Source organism: Octodon degus, unplaced genomic scaffold, assembly GCF_000260255.1.
Source record: "Octodon degus isolate 3935 unplaced genomic scaffold, OctDeg1.0 scaffold00111, whole genome shotgun sequence".
NCBI lineage: Eukaryota > Metazoa > Chordata > Mammalia > Rodentia > Octodontidae > Octodon > Octodon degus.
In genome coordinates this window covers 3,927,526-3,939,716 of record NW_004524687.1, presented here as the reverse complement: position 1 = coordinate 3,939,716, position 12,191 = coordinate 3,927,526, and the positions used below count along the sequence as shown (strand labels likewise).

The following is a 12,191-nucleotide window of genomic DNA, read 5'->3' as shown; positions in this document are numbered from 1 at the left end:
ACATTCTTTCTTTTACATTATACTTTGGAGATCTTTTTGTATCAGTAGACATACTTGGTTTAATTAACTCCTAGATGGAGAACATTTCTCCGCTATCTGCACATCTTTCTCATCCACCTCTTTCAGGCCACACACTTTCCAAAGTGCTACCCTACATTTTGACTTTTCCCAGACACTTTTGCACACCTCTTTAACCAGATTTATAAGACTTGGGATATAAGGTAGCTATAAGCTATCTTGGTTCTATTGCTATTGTATAGATTGGCTTTTGTGAGCTGTCCTAGAAATCTAATCATTACCAATGAGGTTGTTTTTACTAGCTGCTCTGGCCTATTGCTCCTAAGAAATATGAGAGGCAATTTTGAGTAAAGGAAAAAGCTAACTTTGCACTAAAAATAGACTTCATCTCAAGTCTTTGCTTCACCTTGTTCAGATAAACAGGGCTTTGTATTAGGAGAAAGAGACAGTGGATAAGGAAATTTTTGTGCTATTTCCTTCCTTATCCATTTTTGTTTCCCTTCTTGCTTTCTGGAAAGAAAACCAGATCTTGACACCGCAGCCGAGAATCTACATATTCCTCTCAGACTGATAGTTTTCTGACAGGCACTAGTTTCTCTGCTTATTGATCTGTGCTGAGAAGAGGGCATGGTAGTTTCTGCTGTTAGCATGAGTAAATTGAGAAAAAAAATCTTTTATAGAAATTCTTTCTGTAAAAGAAAAAATGATTTAAGTTTTAACCATGTAACAGTCTGTTTAAATATAAAATAGCCAAAATTGCATATTTTTTATTTTATGACAGTTATATAAAAATATAAGAATCAGCAATTTTTTCAATTTTATTTAATGCAAGAATCAACTGGTTGAAATGTCACCTGCTTCAACAACACTCAGGATATGCAATACATAAACATGCTACTTAGGTGATGCTCATGATAAACTGTTACGTGTTTAAAGTTCCATTTTACACTTTTGTTGACATTGAGTTCCAAACATGTTCATAAATATATTCTGAAGTTTTCTAACAAGTTGAAGCTATAGTATATATTGACTTTATAACCTGTTTACCACATGAGCTGTGATTCTTTTTATAGAAGATACTTTGCAAGTTAGAGAAGGTATTTACAATTCAGGTTGCTAAAGAATTCGTTGTTAAAGGTAGTCCACTCAATAAAATTAATATTAAAAAAGTGGTCCATTTGTTTTGCGAGATGTTTTGGGTTTTGACTTTAATAAGCCTAAGTATTCTATTAGTTTCAATGTTACAGATGCTTAATATCTTAGAGGATATTACAGTTGATTACCTTTTATGAATTCTTCCCTAACTCAGTGGTCTTTTAATATTGATTTTTATCTAGATTCTCCAGAGCTTGTTTTTGTAAGTCATGTGATACACCCTTGTCACTTCTACATTCGGAAATATTCACAAGTGAAAGATATATCAGTATTGGAGAAGAAAGTGAATCAAATTTGCAATAAGAGTTTACATCTTGATCCTTCAGATGTTTTGGAACTAGGTAATAAAACATTAATTGAAGTTAAAATATCAAATTTATTTAAATATTGTTATACTTGGCCAACCCTCATAGACTAGCTATAATTTAGATTCTTACTCTAAGCATAAAATTTTGGAATCATTCAACATAAAAATATTCAGGTAAATTAGCTAAGGGCTAAAATTGAATTTTGGCATATTTTTTAGAGTAAGATATACAAAAAAACTGACAGGTTATGTCATTTGTCCCCTTGTCTCTAAACTGATTATCAAAAGAAAACATGATTGTGTGTGATACTTGTCCCTTGTTTTCTTTTTTGTTTGTTTGTTTGTTTGTTTTTGTTTGTTTGTTTTGGCGGAACCAGGGATTGAACTCAGGCCCTTGTGCTTGCCAAGGAAGCGCTATTCCACTGACCCATCTCCCCGGCCCCTGTCCCTTGTTTTCTATGTTATGTTTTTGATCTAATATTGAGCATTTCAGCAAGAGATGTATGGCTCCCATTCCTAGGGCTTCTTGGAGGAGAGTAGGCAATTAAGTTTACTGTTTTAATTCTAAAGGTATGTGAATTTGCCATGCTTTAGACTTCTATTAAATGTTTTCCTAAAACAACCAAATTTGTTACACACTGGAATGGTGCTAGGGCTAAGATTTCTTTGATTTATTAAAGGAATGTTTTCCTCAATGTGTACATATACCAAAAAGTATTATTTCTGTAGTCAGGTGATAGCTCTTTAAAAGGGTAGTTAACTCTCAGCTTTTTTCCATGGGTTTTCAGAATACCAGAACACTAAGATCATCATGTATTTCTTACAAAAATTTTTAAACTTAAATAACTTTTTAATTTTTAGTGTCTTATGAGGAGGGAAATGTAATATCAACCTTAACTTTTACAGTTGTGTCACCAAACAGCATCCATGGAGATTCCCAAAGGTGGAAATAACCTAAACCTAGTCTACCTGTAGAATAAGTTCCAGGTTCCCTGAGTCCTGTCACAGGAAAAAAATTGTCAGAACTAGTCAGTAAGAGACATAAATGGATTTATTAGAAGCTGACATCGTGTGTTAATTTACAAACATAGGTTTTATAATGTTGAGTTGTCAGGAATGTATATACTATATCCTTTTAATAACAGGTGAACATCAGCCTGAATATGAAGTGGAAAAGTTGAAAAGATGCAAATGTTTTAAGCATATTAAGGAGCAAAAAAATTTGAGTGGTGAATTATCCTTAATATTAACTTCTATATCTTTACCTGTTTGCCTGTATACAAGAATGGAAGTATAAAAGTGTATAGATTCGTCCCTTACTGAGAAAATTGTTAAATTTTTGATGATAATGCCAAAAATATATTAAAGATCTTCCTTTCATTTTCTGATGTTCTCTTCAATCTCTTTTTTTCAGAATATTGTAGGTTTCATTGTAGAAGTCTTTTACTTCCATGGCTAAGGTCATTCCTAAGTATTTAATTTTTCTTGATGCTACTGTAAATTGTATTGTTATCCTAAAATTTCTTTTTGATGAGCTCATTGTTGGGGTACAGGAGCATTATTGATTTTTGTGCAAATTTTGTATACTGCTACATTGCTGAATTTTCTTATTCTGGGAATCTTTTGATATAATTTTTGAGTTATCAGATCATGTCATGTGCAAATAATAATTTTAGTTCTTCCTTTGCTATATATTTCCCTTTTATTTCTTGCTCTTGCTTAATTGCTCTGGCTAATGTTTCAAGTAATCTATTAAACAGGAGTAGTGATAGTGGACATCCTTGTCTTGTTTCTGATTTTAAAGGGGAAATTTTCAGTTTCTTTGCATTTAATATGATATTGGCTTATATCAGATTGAGATAAGAGCATCTATGTGAATTTTCTTCAGAGTTTTTATCATAAATGGATGTTGAACTTTGTTAAAGGCTTTTTCTGCATCTATCATGATCATGTGATTTTTTTCATCTTTATGTGATGTATTACCTTTTTTAAGGTTTGCATGTATGTCAAACTATGCATGTATTTCAGGGATTGACCCTACTTGGTCATGATGATGTATGATGTTTTTCAAAAATAGATTGCATACGGCTTGACAGTATCTTGTTGAGGATATTTTCATCTGCATTCATTAGAGAATGTAATGAATGTGTTTTTCTTTTTCAGTTGAGCTATTGTCTGGTTTTGGAATCATGGTAATACTAGCTTCCAGGAATTAATTTTGCAGTATTCCTTTCCTGTCAATTTCATTAGTTTGAGAAACATTGGTGGTATCTCTCACTGTTGGTCCTGGGCTTTTCTCAGTAGGGTTTTTTTTTAATACTTTTAAATTGTATTGCCTGTTACTGGACTATTCAAGGTTGTTATATCTTTTCTTCTCAGTTTTGGTATTTCAGATGTAACTGGGAATTTCTTCTAAATATTCCAATTTATTGGAGTACAAGTTTTCAAAGTAGATTCTAAAAATCTGGATTTTTTTTTTTCAACTAGGAATTGAATTTAAGAGCTTGTACTTGCCAGGGAGGTGCTGTACCACTGAGCTATATTCCTGGCTAAAACTGTATTTTGGCAGTGTCTGTTGTAATTTCACACTTTTTATTTCTGATTGCATTAATAATGGATCTTTTGTTTCCTCCTCTTGGTAATTTTGGCTAAGAATTTGTCTGTTTTGTTTATTCCTTTGAAAAACCAGCTCTTGGGGCCAGGGAGAGAGTTCAGTAGAATAAGTGCTTGATTGGCAAGTGCAGGGTCCTGAGATCAATCCCCAGTACTGGGAAAAAAACAGCTCTTCAGTCCATTGATTCTTTCTGTTGTTTGGGGGCTTTTTTGTTTTGTTTTGTGTATGTGTGGGGGGTTTTTTGGTTTTTTTCCTACAGGGTGTTCAGGGTCTCTGTACTAGATTAGACTTGTAGTGATCCACCTGTTTACAGCCTCCCAAGAGCTGGGATTACAGGTGCATGCCACCACACCCAGTCTCAGTTGCCATCTCAGTGAGCCTGGAGGGTGGGGCCAGCATGGCAGGCCCGGGGATTGAACCCCTTGAACCCGCTGAGCTATTTGGCCAGCCCTTATATTGTGGTTTTAATCTCAATTTTTATACTGATATTTTTGTACTAGCTTTGGATTTGGATTGTTCTTGTTTTCCTGGAACCTTGAGGTGTGTCAGTAGGTTATTGATTGCTTACTGTTCTTCTGATGTTCGCATTGGCTATAAACTTCCCCCTTAAGGAGGTTTCATTGTGTCCCATATGTTCTAGTAAATTGTACTAGTGTAATCATTCCACTCTAGCTTCTAACTTCTAGAATTGGTTTCATCTGTGAATTATTGATTATTCAAGGTAAATTGTTTAACCTCCAGGTGTTTTCAGAGTTTCTTTTGCCATTTCTAGCTTCACAGGCAGCTGATAAGATACATAGTATATTTTTAGTTCTTTTGCCTATATGTAAGCATGCTTTATTGCCTAGTATGTGGTCTACTTTGGAGAAAGTTCCATATGCTGCTAAGAAAAGTGTATATCTTATTATTGGGTGGAACATTCATTTGTTCAAAGGTGAGGGTCAACTGTGATGTTTCTTTGTTGATTTCAGTCTACTTAATCTATTTGTGATAGTGGGGTATTGAGGTTCCCTGCTATAATTTTGTTGATGTTTATGTAATCTTTAATGTATAGTAGTGTTTATTGTATGAAATTGGGTGCATTGTGTTTAGTGCATATATATTTACAATTGTCATCTCCTCTTGTTTAATTGTTCCCTGAATGACTATGTAGTGACCTTCACTTCTAATCAGTTTTTTTTTTTTTTCTAATCAGTTTTGAAATGTCGTCCTTCAGACTGCCATTAGATTGACTGTTGTTCTGTCTTTTGGTTTTTTTGTTTATGAATTTCTTTTCTGGGGCTGGGGAGAATAGTGCTTCCCTGGCAAGCGCAAGGGCCTGAGTTTAATCCCTGGTTGCTCAAAAAAAAAAAAATTCTTTTCTATCAGTGTCACATTGAGTTTTGTTCCTTGATCACATCTCCCCAGCTGCATCTTTTGATCATGGTACAGTAGTAATTTTGTTTTCAAATTCAGTTCTCTCCATGATTCTGATCGCAACCTAATTGGATGAGAACCGAATTAAATTGCTCCATGTCAACATTGAAGTGACCCCCAGGATTTGATTTGGTTCTTACCCAACTCATTTTGTGACCAGAATTATTGAAAGAATGAAGTTCATGAACTGAGGTACCACTGCATATTGAAGCTATTTATACTGATATTATTACTGAAAGATACTGCTTTATTGCTGTTATTGCATTTTTTACCCTTCCTGATGTATTCATTCCATCAGACTTTTTTTTTCCCACATTGTTGCCTTCATAATCTATCTAGCATATTCTTGAGAATTTTTTGGAGTGCCAGTTTGGTGTTCATGAATTTCATAAGATTTTTGGGGGGAAGGGGGATGTCCTTATTTCTCCATCAATTTTTAAAGTCAGTTTTGTCATTTTTCCCCATTATTAACTTTATTGAAAATCAATAATTATATAGCAAATTAAAAATTATAGACAAAATTGAAATGTGAAAGATACAAGATGGGGACAGACCAGGTAGCTCAGTAGACTAAAACACCTGCTTAGGCAGAGCGCAGTGGCCAGGGTTCCATCCCTGGTGTGTTGTGACAGCCCTACCCCCACTCCCATGGCATGCTGAGATGGCCATTGAGACTGGCTGTGGGGGCGCACACCTGTAATCCCAGCACTTGGAAGGCTGAAAACAGGAGGATCACTATGAGTCTGGTCTACATAGAGACCCTATAGACCCTGTACTAAATACATTAAAAAGAAAAGATACAAGATGACAGAGTGAATGTTAGAAAAATATTTCTGACATGAATACATAACATGAGATTAATAATAGATTGTACATCGTGAAATTATTTACAGACTTAAATGAATATAACAAAAATTATCTAAACATGAAGAATTTACAGATCAGTCATATAATAGTTCTCTCTGTGCCAAAATCAAGAAAATTATATTCATATAGTTAAAATTCTCAAAGTAGAAGTGAGTAGGCAATAAATACTTAGATTTAAAATTTCTGAATTTAGTTAAAATTATTTTTTTTCTTATGTGCAGAATACATTTATTGAGGGAAAGAAAGCTCCTGTCCAAGGGGGAGGGCAAAGCTAGTGTCTGCTTTCCAGAAATGTGATTTTTTTTTTGCCTTCTCTTCCTTTCTTTTCTACCTCTTCCTCCTCATCTTCTGCCTCATCCCTTTTTTTCCAGCCTTTTTCCTCTTCCTCTTCCTCTTCCACCCTTCCTCATCTTCTACCCATTTTTTCTACCCTTTCTTCTCTTCTTCCTCTTTTTCCTCTTCTACCTCTTCTCTTTCTTCCTGTTCCTCATCTTTCCCTTTTTCTTCTCTTTCCCTTTTTCCTCCTCTTTCCCTTGTTCCTCCCCTCTCTTCCTTTTTTTCCACTTATTCCTGTTTCTCTTCTTCCTCTTCCTCCTCTTTCTCTTCCATTTCCTCTTCATCTTTCTCTTCTTCCTTTTTCACCTGTTCCTCTTCTCTCTGTTGGTATTATCTATCTCCTTGGTTTATTCAGTTTAATATAATGAGACCCAGTCACTGTGTTGCAAGCATAGGTTATATAAATGTAAACAGATCCAATAATCAGTCATGTACAATATCACTTGTTTCAACAACCTCACCCTATTATCAAGGCTCACTACAGACTGAACTGTAGTACTTTCAGGAGTTAACCTGGGGTGATCCAGCGATATAGCTCAGTGTCATAAAGTGCCCGCCTGGCAAGCACAAGGTCCTGATTTCAACCCCTGGTATAAAGAATTAACCTGGGGTGTGGAGAGGTTTGAGGAGGAAAAAAAAAGATTACAGCAAAAGAGGAGAAAAGGAAGAAGTCACCCTTTATTGGGATTATTTTTATAGCTGAAGAAAAGAAATAGTGTTGAAGTTTGAAAGAAAATATGGCAGCAGGAGAGGGGATGTGGGGCAGTGAAACTGTGAGGTTGTCAGAGCTTGTTAATGTATTTGTAGTTAATGTTTGGATCCTCTGTGCAGTGTTGGTAAGCGTTAACATGCCCTTAAAAACTATTACTTAGTTAAAGCTTTGGATATTCTCTTGGGTACATACACAGACAACTCCTATATGTCAGATCAGTTGATAGGTATAAAGTATGAAGGGTAAGGTAAGGGTATAGGAAAGACAGAAAAGAGAAATGAGGGAGAATAAAAGTGAAAAGAGAAGAATAATGAATACCATTGTGCACCAATTCCTGAGTGCTTTTGTTGGCAGACAATCTGATAAAATTTTGTTTGCAAACTCTGCGTTGGGTGACAAACAGGACTGTAGCCATCTTTCCCACACAAGCACAAATGTAGCTATGTTTTCCAAAATTGTACAACAAATTAGGTTCGTGAACAGAGGTGCTACTGTAATAAAAATGGAATATCTAAACAAACAGAACAAAACAAATAGTTTCAGGGCTCAAAATCAGAATATCCTCAGTATCCTGTTTGTGCCACATTTCAGTTAAGTTGCAGGTCCCTGAGCTTCTCTCTTCCCACCGTGGTTTTCCACCATGCCTGCCCATGAGCAAGGAGGCCTGCAAGTCTAGCAGTTGCCCTGGACCAGCTCCTGCCAAGCAGTGCTCTGAGCATGGGCAACTGCAGGCCTTTATCTCTGTCTCAGGATCTAACTATCTCAACTAATTTGAGAAGGAGAAGACATAGTGTAATTGCCCTGGCACAAGTTCTTTTCACAGATCCCATGGTTGGCAGTGTTGTTGTTTTTGGGGGGATTTTTTTTGGCACAAGCCCTTCACATAGAGCACTGCCAGTGCCCTCTAACCAAGGCACCACTCTGTTCCTCTGCCCAAAGTCATTATTTGTTGCCGTCTTCAGAGAGAAACACTCTAACCTGCAAATTTGGTGTCCTTCATGATTCCTTGCCTTTATCAGTTGTAGGCAGTGGTGTTGTGGAGGTCTGCACTATGGGCACTTGCCAATGGGCTTGGGCAGGATATAGGATTCTCATAAGCAGTCCGGTGTATGGGCATGGAGTGGGTGACTAATTCTTTCTGAGTTGGTCTGACTTTACTCAGGGTCATGCAGCTCCCAGATGCTATTTGTTGTATTCATGTATACCCCAGCTTACAGTCTGATCAGTGCTCTAATCCGGGTCTCTAATCACAGGCGCACATTTGTTTTCAAGTTCCTGAATGTCCATTAGTGTCTCATACAATTTTATAGTTTTCTGTTTCTCCAAAGCCTTAGCTTTCTGGTATCTTATAGTGATCTTCTTCCCAGTGTAGCAGTTAAAGTGATTGTGCATTTATTCCTTTATGCTGGTGCTAAAGTGCTAGCTTCCTCTTTCAGGTAACTTGACCCACTCTCAAGATGATGTGTACCTTGGACTGAGGGTAGAAGGATCACTACATCCAGGAGCAGCCCAGCTTCACTTTTCAAACTCCACTGGCTCTGGACTTTGGTCTAGCTTTGTTTCTCTTTCCATTTACTCTCTGACATCTTGCTTTCTCAATAGCCCCTACCTCAGGGTATCTACCTTACTTCTGCACCCTAGATAGCTATGATCAAGAGAACAGAAAATATTCTAAGGAAGGAAAACGTCATTCTTTGTTTCAAGTTACAATTTTTTTGCAGAGTGAATACAATGACCTACATACTTATGTTTGGAGAAATTAGGATAAGAAAATGTGATAGTATTTTATTTATTTTTTTTGTGTGGTGGAACCAGGGATTGAACTCAGACCCTTGAGCTTGCCAGGCAAGTGCTTATTCCACTGAGCCACCTCCCCAGCTCCCGTGATAGTATTTTAAAGGGAAGCTTATCTTGTCCTTTGACAAATATGATGAACAATAAATGGTTGTTTCAATTGGCTTTTATCTTTTGCAAAAAGCATAGTTTCATACAGTATGCTTTAAAACTAAGAGTATATTGTAATAAATGCCACTCACTGACAATTTGAAACCAATCAGATCTTTCAGAAGTATTTATAAGGCACCCCAGTGTGCCTTTTTACATACACAGGGGTTATATAACATCCCTCCTATGTAATCAGTGACAATGGCGCATCAAATTTATCTCCAATGAGTCTTCATGTGTTAAGAAAGTGGACTTCAAGATTCCTACACTCTCTTGCTGTATTTTATAAGTAGCTGTGTGGTTTGAACTGTTGAGGTAGTGAGAGAAGCACTCTTGAGAGACCAAAAGTATAGGAAGAAAGAAGCTTTATTGAAAGCCAGCAACCAACACCCTGTTGCCAAGTCAGGAAAATCAAATGTTGGTGCCAGTTTGGAGTTTACTTCCAGGTTATATACTTTTCAAGTTTTTGTAGCAACCACTTCACCATATTATCTCATTCTAAGGAATTTTATAAGAATGCATGAGTACATTTCCCGGACACTGTTGACTATCTGCTGGTCATGGGACATTGTGGTTTAACATTTACCCTACTTCCCAGCTTGTTTTAACTGTATGTTCTTATCTTTATGATCTTATTTTCTCAATGGGTTTATGGTTGACTACATGGGGAAGGGGTAAGGGAGTGAGCTTATCTACAGCTTAAGTATACATAAATGACTTCTAAAATGGAGTTATAAAGTAAAATGGAGTCTCTTTTGCCCCATCAGAACTGTTTGCAGCCTGCCTTTACCTGTAACAGTAAGAAAAGGGTTCATCCCATTCTCACCCACCATACTAGGTCATGGCTGACACCCAAATAACAGAAGATGGGACCAAAAAAAACAACATAACAAATTTATTCCACATGTGCATAGGAGCTATACAAAATATAAAATGTAAGTATAGAGCAGATTGTTGAACTATAGATACCTTCTTCATAGGAGAGAGAAATAGGGTTAATGACAACATGCTTTTGCAAATAAAATGTGGTATTACGTAGTCTCCCAAGTAATCTCTTAATAGCTGTTCAGTAGACCAAAAGGGTGGTTTCTGGATTATCTGTTTGAGATTTCTAGGGAGAAAGTTTAAGACAATATCCCTTTTTTTGGTAGTTTTTTCAGTTAAGGGAACTTTGGAGGGACAGTCCCTCCAGGCACTTGGAGAGAGAAGCAAAGGCAGGTTAGAGAAACATTGATTCTGAAAATGGTTCATCAATTCAGCATGTCAAAGTGCTACACTTGGGGGTATCATTTTTTGAACCTCAGTGTGCAGTTCCCTACATGGAAATATCTTCCATGAGATTTTTGTGGGTACCAAGTGGACTTGAGGATAAGAATGAACACATTGTATAGTCATAGTAAGCATTCACAAACAGACCTCTTCTGTTCCTTTCTTCTGGTTACTGTAATCTGCCTGGTTCCTTCATAAGGTAGTCTTCTATTTCTAAGTCATTAATTCATCTTTCCCTTCTTTGAATGCCTCTGGGTATCAATTTTGGCATTTTATAAGCTGTGTATCAATTTTTTTATCTTCCTCCATTCCTTATCCCATTCTTTATCTTTATTACAAAATTTAATGTGTGTCTAACAATAAATTATGTGTGTGTGTCTGTCTGTCTGCCTGTGTTTGGTGTGGGTCACTTCTAGGGGTGTATACTATGCCACAACACTGCTCTCCTGGAACATGCAGCTACCAGTATCTTAAACTTAGTTCCAGTAATGAATTAAAGAGGCAGAGTTTAAAATAAAAAGGAGTGATTCACATGAAAAGGGGCAGAAAAAAAGAAAATAGATAGGAACTCTGGAAGGGAAATTGCCATCAGAAAGCAAATACCCACAACCCTTCATGCTTGGCTGTTTTTATTTAGGACTAGTGATTTTTTTATCCCATATGTGGGCACCTGGAATTTGTTGCCATTTGATTGGCACTCTGGCTGCCTTTGTTCCTAACCTAGACATCTCTGTCTATAGTTTTGGGAGATTTTTGATTATAGACAGCTAAACTAGAAATATTACAGGCAGTCAGACAGAGCTAGGCCCTCAAGGGAGTCAGTCAGAAGATGAGAACACATCACAAACTGGCTAGAGGCCCATCTGAAGAACATTAAATCATTATGATCAGACTTATGTACTTCACCAAAGAAGCTTAAGATTATTAGTACTATTCTTTTGAAATTTCCCACATAAATGATTATCTTATTAGAGGTGAGCCATCTTCTCCCACCAAAACTGAGGGTAGTAAAACTGACTAAAGACAAGACTAAAACTATAAATTATCAACCAAGGTTAACGACATTATCCATGTGCCCTTGCAACTGTTGGATCAATATTAGCTAAGTGGCTATACTTGCAATCTGGTTGGTTGATTATAATTTGACCCATATTACAATCACCCCTGTGGCTTTATAAACTTTATTAAGAGAAGTGGGCTCATTGGCAACCTAATCAGGACCCCTTCTACCTCTCAGGAGCTATTCCCATTCCTCATTCCTATTCCCCAATACATTTTCCTACTTTTATTCTCTGTTGTTTCTTAGAATTTATTCTTTGATTTTGGGGACCATGAACTCAGCATATCTAACAACTAGCAACTTGGGAGTTACATTTTTCCCTATGTATGATGTCCTTTTGTGGTGGATAAGTTGGAGGTAGGGCTTAAGGATCAGTAGTTTAAAAGTTAATGATTATGCCAGTTACTGCTAAGATGTCTCTCGAGTAGGTGGACGTTCAAGAAGAAGGGGGTGGTGAATGAAAGCAAGAGACAGGAAAAGGAATATTGTGGGA

The 12,191-nt window shown here is 36.6% G+C and overlaps 1 protein-coding gene across 1 annotated transcript in view; it reads left to right on the top strand.

Annotated features, from left to right (window-relative positions):
• The window catches only part of Rnf17 (ring finger protein 17), a 228,465-nt gene that overhangs the window by 49,303 nt on the left and 166,971 nt on the right, over nt 1–12,191 (top strand). The window contains 1 exon segment of the mRNA XM_004639411.2: nt 1,356–1,514. Coding sequence (XP_004639468.1) covers nt 1,356–1,514 — 159 coding nt within the window.